Source organism: Pongo abelii, chromosome 3 (assembly GCF_028885655.2).
Source record: "Pongo abelii isolate AG06213 chromosome 3, NHGRI_mPonAbe1-v2.0_pri, whole genome shotgun sequence".
Taxonomy (NCBI): domain Eukaryota; kingdom Metazoa; phylum Chordata; class Mammalia; order Primates; family Hominidae; genus Pongo; species Pongo abelii.
Genome location: NC_071988.2, coordinates 12,437,885 through 12,452,548, shown reverse-complemented (window position 1 = coordinate 12,452,548; position 14,664 = coordinate 12,437,885). Strand labels below are relative to the sequence as shown.

At 35.2% G+C, this 14,664-nt stretch overlaps 1 protein-coding gene across 11 annotated transcripts in view; it reads left to right on the top strand.

The window, feature by feature from the left end:
* RAB28 (RAB28, member RAS oncogene family) overlaps window positions 1-14,664 on the top strand; it is a 168,977-nt gene that overhangs the window by 12,044 nt on the left and 142,269 nt on the right. For all 11 annotated transcript variants that reach the window (XM_054553156.2, XM_054553158.2, XM_054553164.2 and 8 more), the window contains 1 exon segment: window positions 11,511-11,640. In XM_054553156.2, the coding sequence (XP_054409131.1) occupies window positions 11,511-11,640 (130 nt within the window).

The following is a 14,664-nucleotide window of genomic DNA, read 5'->3' as shown; positions in this document are numbered from 1 at the left end:
AGGTGCAGTGGCCCATGCCTGTAATCCCAGCTAACTGGGAGGCACAGGTGGGAGGATCACTTGAGCCCAGGATTTTGAGGTTGCTGTGAGCTATGATCACACTACTGCACTTCAGTCCGGATGACAAGTGACACTCCATCTCTAAAAAACAAAATAAATAAAAAATAAAGTATATAATCGGTATCATTTAGTACACTCACAATATTTGGTGACCATTTCCTTAAGTCTGTTTTTGACAGTATATATTTTATGTTATTACAAAGCTGCCTACAGTAAGCAGACATTAATGAGAACATTTGTAGAAATTTCAAGAATTTCCATCTTTTTTGAAAGTCCATAAGTTTAGTAAAATGTCTTCATTATTTTTTAAGGTACTTTATTTCTTGGGAGAAAGTGAATGTTATAGTTCTTAGAACTTGTTGTGTAAGGTTTCTATCTTGAAGGTACATATTGCCTTTTTTCTCTTTTGGTGGTGTGTTTTATCATTTACACTTTATGATTGCTGTGACTTTTATAAGCATGTACTGTGTTTTTATTGAACAAGAATTTAGTACAGTATTTCTGAGAAATTCATGGATCTTCCTATGAAATTGTCTGACAAAACTAGGAATTCTGAGATGATAAAATGAATTGTCAAAAATAGATGATAGGGCATGGTGGCAGGCACCTGTAGTCCCGGCTACTTGAGAAACTGATATGGGAGGATCACGTGAGCCCAGGAGTTTGGGGCTGGAGTGAGCTATGATCATGCTACTTTACTCCAGTCTGGGCGAAAGAGTGAGACTCAGTTTATAAAGAAGAAAAAAAAAGGATAATAATATAATAACTTTTTTCTGCTTTCCAGAGATTCCAAATAAATGCTATGTTAAGTACATAAAGTACATTGACTAGTGGTCTATTTTGTTAAACTATTTTTAAATTCTGTATCCAGGCTAGAGAAGCTGTGACTCATTATTTACTACTATAAATTGGAGAAAATGTTACTTTTCAAAACCAGTGCTTTCAAAAACATCCTAATAGCATTTTAATAAGCTCAATAACTTTATATAATCATATAATTATTCTTCAAAGTAGATCTATATTGCTTGTGGAGTTATAGATGCTTTATATTACCTATCTCATGAATACTTTGGATTTTGGTATGCTACAGGACAGAAATCTTCCACAGAAATGTTGAGACAAGCTTTTTCAGGATATCAATTTAATGTGTTATTTAGGGTTTTGTTTTAGGTTCTCTAACTTCTGTATTGTGTATAGAAAGAATTATACATGTCTGGGTCATTAAACTAGTCAATGTGTTTCTTTAAAGCATTTCTTAACATCTGCTTAGAAGCTTATATGTAGGCAGGGAGTTAACTTGGATCCAAATAAAACTGATTATTTTACCCTCTTCACTCCCTTTACCCCCAGCAACATTAAATGTTAGCAATAGCCTGTTGAAAGTGTTGGTGAAAACTAAATTGAATTGACACCCCAAAAAGAATTAGTGAGGTATTTTGACAAGAACTAGTTCTAAGAATTGAAATATGTCCCAGTTAAATTCCCAGATTTTAAATTAACTTAAAAATTTCTAGGAGTCTTTAGAAAGATGTTATAGGCGATTTTTCATAGTGGTTAGGAGCAAACACACAGTACATAGTGTTTAGTGCCCTGTAACCTGTGGCTAACAGAGGCTAATAACAAACCTCAGAGAAGGATTGGATGTTTCATTTTTGTAGCTCTTTCTGTCCTGGAATCTAAGTGGTTTGCAAACACTGACCCACTGAGCATAAACTCAATGAAGTGTAGTCACTTGTGAGGTAGAACATAACTACTATTGTGTGCCAGTGGCCCCACACAGATGAACCTACTTTTTAAGTACCAACAAAAGGATTTGGTGCCTACATGACAGCTAGGGAGAGAGTGCATCTCAAAACTGGACTCTCCAAGACCTTCTTCTCTCTTTTACTGTAAGTTTTTTAGTTGGATATTTGCCAACTTATAACTGATTATGTTTGTAGACTTTCTTTGTGTTAGTGTTTCTTACAGGTTATACTTATAAAGCAAGATGTATGTTGTTATGGCTATTATATAATCTGTATGATTTAATTCATTTCTATATATAACTAAATAACTAAAGCAGATTATTTGTGTTGCATATCAGAGAGAAAACAAATAACCTGCATTTTGGGAATGGGAGAACCTTTCATTTTTTGAGAAGGTTAAATAGTGTGTGTACTGTGTTTAGCATGTGTTACACTGAAGAACTATATCTATGCAATGCTTTACAAGACTGTTACTTGGTAGGCACCAGTGTTTGTTCTTTCAAAACTTCTGTCAAGTCCAGGCCAGTGGGTCATTCCTGTAATCTCAGTGCTTTAGAGGGCCAAGGCAGGACAATTGCTTGAAGTCAGGAGCATGAGACCAGCCTAAGCAACATAGTGAGACCCTTTCTCTACAAAAAATTTAAAAAATAAGCTGGGCACTGTGGTACATGCCTGTAGTTCTAGATACTAGAGAGGCTGAGATGGGAGGATTATTTGAGCCCAGGAGTTTGAGGCTGCAGTGAGCCATGACTGCATTCCAGCCTGGGGAACAGAGCAAGACCCCATCTCTTAAAAAAAAAAATTGCTGTTGATTATTACCTTGAAAATGGTATCCATTTGATTTACTCACTCATCATGCTTATTAGATATGGTAGTAAGTGAAATAGATGAAAACAAAGTACCTATATAAACTAACATTATATAATATTTACTAAAAATCTTGAAGTTTACAAAATACTACGGATGGTAGTATTTTCTCGGAACTGAAGTTGGAGGAAGGCAGTTAAGGCATAAAATGAAGGAAACTATTGTTGAAGAGGGATTTATTAAACTTGAAATCTGGTTTCCAAAGGTCATGTAAAAGATTTGGGAAGAAGAACAGCAGCTGGAAGGTAAATTGGGAAGTGGAAGGAAAGGATGGTATGGGGATGAAGACATGAAGACATAGGAGAGAGATAAATGTCAGATATGTGGTTGATAACAAAAGTTATCTGGGACATGAGACATGGCGATGGATTTAGATGACCGTAAGATTGCCAAGAAAATTAGATCTAGGAGTTCCCAAGTAGATTGCAAGATGTATTCCATGTTTGAGGAAGTTGGACTTTCTTATGGCTTGGAAGATTCCAGTAGTTTTCTGGAAGGGGTCAGAAGAGTTCTGGATTGATTGATGTGGTCAGAAACTTAGGGATTTGAGGGTGCTTGTATTATGGCTCCTGAAGAGGTGAGTACTTAGAGGTCTGGCTTTGAGGCTGGTGAGTAGAGGCCCTGAGAGTCAATAGTTTTGGTAATGTGTGTCTTTTAAAGATTTGGTCCATTTTATTTATATTGTCAAATTTGTGGTCACAAAGTTGTTTATATTATCTTTTTAATGTCTATGGGATCGGTAGTGAAGACCCATATTAATTAATGTTGTTAATATGTGTCTTCTCTCTCCCTCCCTTTGTTTTTGGTTAGCCTGACTAGAGGTTTGTCAATTTTATTGATCTTTTTTTTAAAAAAAAAACAGCTTTTGGCTTTGTTGATTTTCTCTGTTGTTTTCTTCTTTAATTTCAGTGATTTCTTCCCTAATTTTTAATTACTTTCTTCTGCTCGCTTTAGACTGAAATTAGTCTTCTTCCTCTAGTTTCCTACAGTGGAAGCTTAGATTATTGATTTTTTTGCTTTTCTAATATATGCATTCAATGCTAAACACTTTCCCTAAGCACTGCTTTTGCTGTATTCTACAAGTTTTGGTAGGTTGCATATTTTTTTTTTGGTTCAAACTATTTTAAAATTATTTTTGAGACTTCTTTGATGCTTGTGTTATTTAGAATATGTTGTTTAATCTTCACATACTTTGAGTTTTTAAAGCTATTTTACTGTTACTGATTTCTGGTTATAGTTTGAGAATGTGGTTTGTGTGATTTCTGTTTTTGCAAACATATTAAGGTATATTTTATGGCCCAGAATGTAGTTTATCTTGGTGAATGTACCATGAGAGCTAGGGAATAGTGCGTATTCTAATGAATACAGTAGTCTATAAATGTCAATTAGATGAAGTTGATTGTTAGTGTTGTTCAGATCAACTATACCCTTACTGATTTTCTGTTTGCTTAATGAAAAAAGTCTTCAACTCTAGGGGGATCTGCAGATTTGGGACTCCTTGCAGTTCTGTCAGTTTTGCCCTCATATATTTTGATGCCCTGTTATTAGGTGCATATATAGAGAGGATTGTTATGTCTTCTTGGAGGACAGACTTATTATGCCAGTTTTTAAACTTGATAATTTTCCTTATTCTGAAGTCCACTTTGTCTCAAATTATATAGCTACTCCAGCTTTCTTTTCATTAATGTTTTCATGGTATTTTTCTATCCCTTGACTATTAACCTGTTTGTGTCTTTATATGTAAGGTCAATTTTCTGTAGGCAATATATAGTCAAGTCTTGTTTTCTCATCTCCTTTGACAATATGTCTTTTAATTTGTGTTTTAAATTCACATACAAAGTGGTTATTGATATAGCTGGGTTAACATCTGTCATGTTCGTTTTCTGTTCTTTGCACATGTTCTTTGTTTCTTATCCCTTCTTTTTCTGCTTTCTCTGGTTTTATTTGAGTATTTTCTCTCCTGTTTTAGCATATCAATCATACTTCAGAATTTTTTTAGTGATCTAGAGTTTGCAATATACATTTTTAACTAAGTTTAGTGTTAAATGACACTGTATTGCTTCATGTGTAGTGCAAGTCCCTCAGAATATTCTCAGTTCATCCTTTTTGTCCCTTATGGCATGGCTGTCATTCATCTCACTTATCTATATGCTATAATCATCGAGTACATTATTATTACTTTAAACAGTTTTATTTTATATCAATTAACAATAAGAAAAATGATTGATATTATGTTATCTTCATTTTTTCCTTTTCTGATACTCACTCACTCTTTTTTTTTCATTCTGTATGATTTTATTTAAAAAATGTTAAATTTTATTGTAAACTGGAAGTTTATAATCAGTTATATTTATGGAGTACAGAGTGATGTTATGATTTATGAATACAATGTGAAATAATTAATTCAAGCCAATTAACATATTCATTATCTCAAGTACTTATAATTTTTTATGTTGAGAACATTTGAAATTTACTCTTTTAGCAATTTTGAAATGTATGATATGTAATTATTAACTGTTTTAACCACACTGTGCAATAGTTCTCAAAAAAATCTTTATATCTCCTGAGATTTTGTACCCTTTGACTATTTCCCCATTTCCCCCAACCCCTAGCCTCTGCAACCACCAGTTACTCCCTACTTCTCTGAGTTTGATTACTTCAGATTTCACATAAGTGAGAACATGCAACATTTGTCTTTTTGTGCCTGGCTCATTTCACTTAGCTTAATGTTTTCCAATTCCATCCATGCTGTTGCAAATGAGAGACTTTTCCTTTTTTTAGGCTTATGGTATTCCATTATGCATATATACATCATTTTCTTTATCCATTCATCTGCTGATGGACACTTAGGTTGATTACATAGCTTGGCTATTGTGACAGTGCTGCAACAAACATGGGAGTGCAAAAACCTCTTTGACAAACTGATTTCAAATCTTTCGGTAAATACACAGAAGCAGGATTGCTGGATCATATTCTTAGTTTTTTTGAGGAACCTCCATACAGTTTCCCATAATGGCTATTCTTATTTACATTTTCACTGAGAGTGTACAGAGGTCCCTTTTCTCTATATCCTCACTGATACTTGTTATCTTTCATCTTTTTGATAATAGCCATTCTGACAGGTATAAGAGGATAATTTATTTTGCTTTTAATTTGCATTTCTCTGATGATGTTCAGCATTTAAAAAAATATATCTGTTAGCCATTTGTCTTCTGAGTAATGTCTTTACGGGTCTCTTGCCAATTTTTAAATTTAGTTTTTTGTTTTGCTATGGAGTTGTTTGAGTTCCTCGTATATATTGGATGTTAACTGCTTATTGGATGTATGACTTGAAAATATTTTAATTTGTAGGTTGTCTCTGCACTCTGTTAATTTTTTCCTCCTTCGCTGCACAGAAGCTTTTTAGTTTTCCCCTTTTCCTGTTGCTTTTGTTGTCTGTGGTTTTGGAGTCAAATTCAAAAAATTATTGCCCAGACCAATATTTTGTAGTTTTCTTCCATAAATTTTCTTGTAGTAATTTTGTAGTTTCTGTTCTTACTTTGAAATCTTTAATCAATTTCGAGTTGATTTTTGTATATGTTGTGAGATAAGGGTCCAATTTTGTTCTGCATGTGGATATCTGGTTTTCCCAAAACCATTTATTGAAGAGGCTATCCTTTTTCCATTGTGTATTTCTGGCTCTGTTGTTGAAAAATCATTTGACTGTACATGTATGGCTCATTTCTGGACTCTAATTATGTTCCATTGGTTAGTGTCTATTTTTTGCCGGTACCATGCTGTTATAATTACTATAGCTTTGTAGTATAGTTTCAAATCAAGTAGTATGATGCCTGCAGCTTTGTGTGTGTGTGTGTGTGTGTGTGTGTGTGTGTGTGTGTGTGTGTGTGTGTGTGTGTGTGCATGATTGCCTGGGTTATTTGAGCTTTTTCATGGTACTCATTTTTTTCCTATGTAGAGTTTAGTTTCTGACCCATATCATTTTCCTTCTCCCTGAAGGACCTCTTTTAATGTTTCCTTCAGAGCAGGTTTGCTGACAATGAATGCTCTCACTTTTTGTTTTTCTGAGAACATCTTTATTTCTCCTTTACTTATGATAATTTTTATGGGTATACAATTCTAGGTAGTTTTTTTTTTTTAATTTTCTGTTAGTACTTTAAAATTTCACTTTGTTCTCTTCTTATTTGCGTGGTTTCTGATGAGGTATTCTCTGTAATTTTTATGCTTTTTCATTTATAGATAAGATATTTTCCCTATTCTTCTAGCTTCTTTCAAGATTTCTCTGGTTTTTTTTTTCTTTTGAGCAATTTGAATATATGCCTAGGTATAGAGTTTTTGGTATTTATCCAAATTGGTGTTCTCCGAGATTCTTAAATATGTGGTTTGGTGTTTAATTAATTTTGGCAGTTTCTTGGTGACTGTTACTTCAAATACTTCCTAAACTTGATTCTCTCTTCTTCTGATATTTCAGCTATGCGTATGATGCACCACTTGGGACTGTCCGTCTGTTCTTTAATGTTCTGTTTTATTCGTTGTTTTTTTCTTTTTGCATTTCAGTTGTAGAAGTTTCTATTATCCTGTCTTTAAGCTCACTGGTTTTTTTTCCTGTGCCATGTCCAGCAATGTACCCAACAATGGCATTCTTTATTTCTGTTATAGTGTTTTTGATATCTAGCATTTTGTTTTTATTATCCCTTGTTTTATTATCCCTATCTGTGCTTGCATGTTGTTTTCTTTTTCCTTTAGAACCCTCAACATATTAGTCATAGTTACTTAAAATTGCCTGTCTAGTAATTACAAAATCTGTTTCATATCTGAGTCTTGTTCTGATGCTTGCTTTCTCTCTTCAAATTACCTTTTGAAATTCCTTGTAATTTTGTATTGAAAGCTGGACATGATATACTGAGTAATAAGATTCAGGTAAATAGACTTTTAGTGTGAGGCTTTACACTGTGCTTCATTTAGTGTTTACTTTAGCTGTGGGTGCCAGAGGCGTTGATTCCTCTAGCATCCTTGTTTTTGCCTCCCCGTCTTTTTTGGTGTCTCCAAGAACTCTTTAGATGAAATCTGTCTTGCAGCTCTTTCAGATATTGGTGCCCTGGTGGTGTTGTGGTAAAGTATGGGGGAGGAGAAGCATACTATATTCTTGTGATAAAGTTTTAGTCTTTAGTGGGCTTGTATTTCGGGACTGTGACCTTCACTAGTGTTTCTTTGCTCCTCCCAGTTAGATGAGACAGACTGGCTACAGGGGGCTGGAGTTGGGAACTTCCCTTTCCAGATGGAATACAATGTTCTGATTAAGCCACTTATTCTGCAGTGTATGCCTTTTTTATGGATAATGCCCTGGGCATATTTCACAATGGTTACTTTTTTCCTCTCTTCATGCCAGAGCCTTGAGAGGATCTTTCTTGGCTCTTTACTGATAATCTGGTGGGATATCTGGAATCTGATGGTATATCTATGCAAGTGTGGAGGTAGCCCCTGAGACTGAGGGGGCCCCTAGGAGTTCCTCACTCTTAAGCTAAACCTCAGTCAGCCTCCAGCAGTTCGTCAAAATTATCATTACTGTTTCTAGTGGCTGCTACTCCAGGTAGGCAGATCTTGGCTGTAACTTTTTGGATTTGTTTGTCTCTCCAGATTTCAGGGTGATGATTTGCCTTGCAATACCAGTTTTCTGATGAGTAAGAAAAGTCACTGATTTTTCAGTTTGTTCTGCCTTTTTCTTATTGTAAGGTCAGGAGTGATGACTTTCATGTTTTTTTTTTTTACATGTCAGAACTGAAAGTGAAGGTCCTATAATTCCTTTTATATTTTAATATTTTTAGTTTTCTCACTTTTTCGTCTCAGAATTTCACCACAGTGGTACTAATTATGCTGGCAACGACAAGGAAAAATAATAGTTTTTACATTATAAATGGTACTGAGAATATAAACAGGGAGATGTTTGTGTTGCTAGATAGCTAGGTGAGTGAACAGGAGTTTATCCTCCTATATTTTTTGTGAATCCTGGAAGATTTCTAGGAATCACCAACTGAAAAATGTTGGGACACATTTGTCTAGACCAGAGATTGGCAGATTTTTCCTGAAAAGAGCTAGATAATAAATATTTTATGCTTTGCAGGCCATGTTGTCTCTGTTGTAGCCACTCAGCTCTGCAGTTGTAGCACAAAAGCAGCCATTGATAATACTTAAACAAATGATTGTGACTATATTTCAGTAAAAGTTTCTCTACAGATACACAGTGTGGGCCAGATTTGACCCATGGGCCATAGTTTACCAGTTTGTGGTCTAGAGCAACAGTTTTTAATGTTTGTTCCATATCTCTCATCCTGTACTGATTATCAGTAGATGGTAGCCATGTTTTATTTGCATATATTTTACCATATTCAGGTGTTGTCCCATGTTGGGATAAAGGTTTTCATATATTAATCAGAAGGGTTCAAAAAGTCTTAAGAGGCATAGGTCTAGGCTTTATTTGTGAGTTTGAAACCTACCTCAAAGTTGCCATGAAAATGTGATTCTTGTTCACTTAGTATGATAACAAAAAAAATCTACAATTGCATGTGGTATGTTAATTTTAAAATAAGTACTTTTATTATTTTACTTTATAATATAGGCATATCAGGTATTTTAAAAGTGAGGTAACAAATGTTGCCCAAGATCAACAGATGGGGCCAGGACTGGAATCCAACAGCAACCTGAGTGCCAGCGTAGAGCTCTTTTCAACAAATAATATATCACCCATGGCAGTTGGAGTTGGGGCCAATAGATTGAAGATTAATCTTCTTCAGATATCAGTTCTGGGACTTTATTCTTAATAAAAAAGTGAGATACTCTTTGTTTTAGATAATTCTGTGTTGGGCATTATTTCAAAGCGTCTTGGAAGACAGACAGAAATAGATGTTCAAGTGACCAAAATGAACCAGATGAGTGATTTTGCATATTTTAGAATATTTAAAGCGAAAGGGATCTTAGAGACCATCTAACTCAAATATCGAATTTTAGAGATAAGAAACCTGAGACCCAGGGAAGCTAGGTAACTTGGGGGCCAATATGGTTTCATAAAAGAGAATAATAATCCTGGAAGGTCATAACAGAAGTATGCTAGGGCTGGCTTGCTCTACCTTCAGAGAGTTAATTGTTAAATTTTTAGCAGTTTTTGTGAGCCGGTTATTAAAAACTTTTACAATGAAAAATTATCTATAAAGTCACACATTGTATTAAAACAAAGGTATTATTATATGCCTTATCTCTATCACTAATTATTTTACTACGTATTTCTGTTATCTGTGTTCTCGAGGTTGTTTACATCTGCTATATCTATATGGTGGAAATGTTTTATAATGGTGACCTCCCCAACTCTGTTCAGTGGTATCACATTGATAGCTTAAAAATGACCTCAGGCTAGCATTTACACCATGAAAACTGGCAAAGATTATGGCAAACTGTCACCCCTGCTGGGCCCTGAACCCCAAGCCAATTGATTAATATTTACCAGTGTCTTACTAGTTATGACTACTGTGTTCTATACTTGTTTATGTGTTTAGTTTTGCTGCAAGACTGTGAGTTCCTTATAGTTTGGAACTTACATCTGTAGGAATCCAGCCAGCACAGTGCTTGGAGTTTAGTTGACAGACAAATGTTTTTAATTATTTAGTCTTTGGTTCAAATCCTGGCTCCATCACTTACCTATCAGTATGACCTTGGTTATTTTAACCTGTGTTTATTGTTTAAAATGTGAATAATAATACCGGCCTTTCATGATTGGTGTGAGGATTAATGAGAAGACCTTGACATGTGTCTGGTATACAGTAGGTGCACAAAAGTAGTTGATTACTACTGTTATAACCTAAGAAGTCGACATAAATGCCATTAGGGTCCAGGCTTATACTGTATGTAGAGCTTTGTATTAAGTGTTTGACCACAAACTGGATGAGAATCAAGAATGTGGTACTGTTATTTCTGTGTGCATATATACTTCTCCTTCCCACACAAAATAATGAGATAAATTAAAAGGAATATGATATATAAGAGGCAGGAAGCAATCCTTCTGTTGTATTTGGCATTGGTCAGACTCTTATTACAGTATTATGTCAAGTTTTACATTGCTCATTTTAAAGAGGATGTCAAAAAACTATATGTAGTGTGTCCTGGGAAGAATCAACAACTATGATTAAAGGGATGGAAAAATAGCCCTTTGAGGCAAGTTTAAGGAACTGAGTTTGTTTACTCTGGAAAGGAGATGGTAAAGGAGTTACTTAACTCTCTTCAAGTATATGAAGGGTTAGTTTAAGAAAGATACTCTCAAGTTCTCCAAATGCACAGTGGACTAAAAGAGGAAATCGACATTTCATTTAAAGAAAATTGTGTTAAACACTTAAATTGTCTATCAAGGGATATCATGGAATCTTTGTTTTTGAAAATATTTAAAAAGAGTAGCAGCAGATGACTATTTATTGAAAGGTTCAAATGTTTGACCTCATGAAAGTGAGAGGTAGGATTGTAGATGTTGTAGCCTTTTCTACTTCTTTGATATTATTTTCTTATATTTACTGTAACTTACCAAGCATATTCCAGATATCTTATTGGAAGACCACTTACAATTTTGATAAAATTATGTTTTAGCTTGCATTGCATCTTAGTTGCTGGATTTATCTTGAATGAAAACATTCAGTATTATCAATCTGCTAGTAAGCAATTTAAATGGAAGTTTATATATAAAACACTACACATTTGTATTTTTATACCCATTTTGACATATCTGAAGCATTACTCAAATATTCATTAAGATTTTTTCACCAAATAATACATTACAGATATTTTGTAACTCTTTTGTGACAGGGAGTCCTCTTGGTATATGATATTACAAATTATCAAAGCTTTGAGAATTTGGAAGATTGGTATACTGTGGTGAAGAAAGTGAGCGAGGAGTCAGAAACTCAGCCACTGGTTGCCTTGGTAGGCAATAAAAGTAAGTTATTACTGCTTATTTATGTATGGTACAGTTTACTTGCTGTTGTGGACAGAATGTTTGTGTCCCCCCACCATCCCCAATTTATATGTCGAAGACCTAATCCCCAAAATGATGGTGTCTGGAGGTGGAGTTTTGGGAGGTAATTAGGTCATGAGAGTGGAGCCTTTAAGAATGACATCTGGCAGGGCGCAGTGGCTAATGCTTGTAGTCCCAGCACTTTGGGAGGCCAAGGCAGGGGGATTGCTTGAGGCCAGGAGTTTGGAACAAACCTGGCCAACATAGTGAGACCCTTGTCTCTATTTAATTAAAAAAGAGAATGGGATTAATGCCTTCATAAGAGACATGAGAGAGATAATTCTTTCTGCCATGTGAGGATAGGCAAGAAGGTGGCTGTCTGCGAACCAGGAAGAATGCCCTCACTGGATGCTGAATCCATCAGTACCTTGATCTTGGACTTTAGTTACCAGAAGTTTTAGAAATAATGTTTGTGGTTTAGGCCATAGTCTATGCCATTTGTTATGGCAGCCCAAACAGAGGACTTATTGAGACATTTGCCTATTCTGTAGTTTTAATTCCTACAAAGAAAGATTCGATATTTGGAAACAGTTTTTCTGGAGTGAGCAAATTATTTAAGTAGAAAATTCCTAAGAGTGTGTACAATCTTTTCAATAACTGTTTTGATGCGTGGTCTATCATAACTGCTCCGCTGCTTTGGTCAATTCCTGTGAAGGTAAGTTTAGTTCTGACAGTGTGTGTTTTGGCTTCCTGTGGTCTAAGAAAGCAGCATGGATTATTAAGAACAGCAACACAGCTGCAGATTTTATGATATTGCATTGCAGTTTCAGCTCTGTCCCAGAGGTTTTGAGCGATGCATTTCATTAAATGATCCCCTATTTTAGGGAAGAAAGAAGTGTCTACATTGGAATTTTATATGCATTGTTTCTTGCTCCTGTCTCTTATAAACTTCCTCTTCTAAATTTTTGGTTTTTTTCTGAAATATAATTTTTTTTTTTTTTGAGAAAGAGTGTACTAGAGAGAAGAGTGGTTCTTGGTAAAAATTACAGGTTTGTTAGTAATTTTGAGACTGTCTCAAATGATAGATAGCAGAGAAAAATTATAAAACAACTCAGTACATGACTGTTTTTTGGTTCCTAGTTCTGCAATGCAGTGACTTAGAAAAAGAGACATTAATAAAGGTTTTCAAATACAGTCATGTGTTGTTTAACAACAGGATATGTTCTAAGAAATGTATTGTTAGGCAGTTTCATTGTATGAACATTATAGAGTATATATTAGGGTTCTCTAGAGGGGCAGAACTAATAGGATAGATGTATATATGAAAGGGAGTTTATTAAGGAGAATTGACTCACATGATCACAAGGTAAAGTCCCACGATAGGCCATCTGCAAGTTGAAGTGGAAGGAAACCAGTAGTGGATCAGTCCGAGTCCCAAAACCTCAAAAGTAGGGAAGCCAACAGTGCAGCCTTCAGTCTGTGGCTGAAGACCTGAGAGGCCCTGGCAAACCACCAGTGTAAGTCCAACAGTCCAAAAGCCACAGAACTTCGAGTTTCATGTTCAAGCGCAGGAAGCATCCAGCACAGGAGAAGGATGGAGGCCGGAAGACTCAGCAAATCTGCTTTATTCTAGCCATGCTGGCAGTTGATTAGAGAGTGCCCACCCAGATTGAGGGTGGGTCTGCCTCTCCCAGTCCACTGACTCAAATGTTAATCTCCTTTGGCAACACCCTCACTGACACACGCAGGAACAATACTTTGCATCCTTCACGCCAATCAAGTTGACGCTTAATATTTACCATCACATAGAGTGTATTTACACAAACCTATATGGTATGGCCAACTACACACCTAAGCTATATGGCACAGCCTATTGCTCCTAGGCTACAAACTTGTATAGCATGTTACCATACTGTAGGCAGTTATAACACAATGGTGAGTATTTATGTGTCTAAGCATAGAAAAGGTACAGTAAAAATATGGTATAAAAGCTCCATTATAATCTTATGGGACCACCATCATATATGTAGCCCGTCGTTGATAGAAACATTGTTATGCAACACATGAGTGTATGTGAAATATATGATTCATTGTTTTCTAACTTATTTGAGATCAGAAAAAGAGAAAATGATTTCAGATTTTACCATGGAGGATTTAGGTCAGGTATTATTTCCTGACAACAAGAGTTGTTAAATCAATACCTACATACATTACCAAGAGAATTATCTTTTCCAAAGGTCTTTAAAAATGTAGTACATTTTTTTTCCTCTGTAATTGTTTAGGAAGCAGTGCTTCCTGAAAGACCAAACCAAGATTTCTGCATTATGTGGCTTTGCACACTAGATGAGCATTTAATAAGTTCAAGCTTAATTTAAAACCATGATGACACAGGTGTGAATGTCATTTCTCTGAGGAGTTAAAAATACAGGCATTATCATATTATCATATGCTCTGGAAAATGGTATTACATATCATAAAATGTTATGGCTTGGGGAGAAATTGTAGTTTGCTTTTTTAAAAGCTTCAGTTAAATTTTGCTCATCTGTTTTGCACACGATTCTTTTTAATTGAGCGAATCAGATGCTTTTCAGTTCATTGAAAATCCCTGTGACAAATCATGTTTTGATGAGCTTAAGTTCTGTTTCTGGGTTCAGCTTCTCATTTTGGTTGTCATACAAAGCATTGGCTTATATTATGGTTAAGTATGTGCTTTATTGGAGGTTTCGCGTTACCTTATGAGAAATTATAGAGTGTTTGTGGGAGAGGGGTTATGATTTGTTTTAATTTTTTTCAGGATATAATCTAACTACCACTAGGGATAATGTGTAGTGGTACATAATTATATACATTATGTTATGTGTATGCTATCCTGTGAGGCACCCATCATTGGTCACTGTCCAAAACAGGCTGTTAGAGTAGATGGGCTATTGGACTGGACTGGTGGTGGCATGCCCAGGTTTTAAAAACAAATATTTGTACAAGTTATTTGAATTTATGCAAGAAATT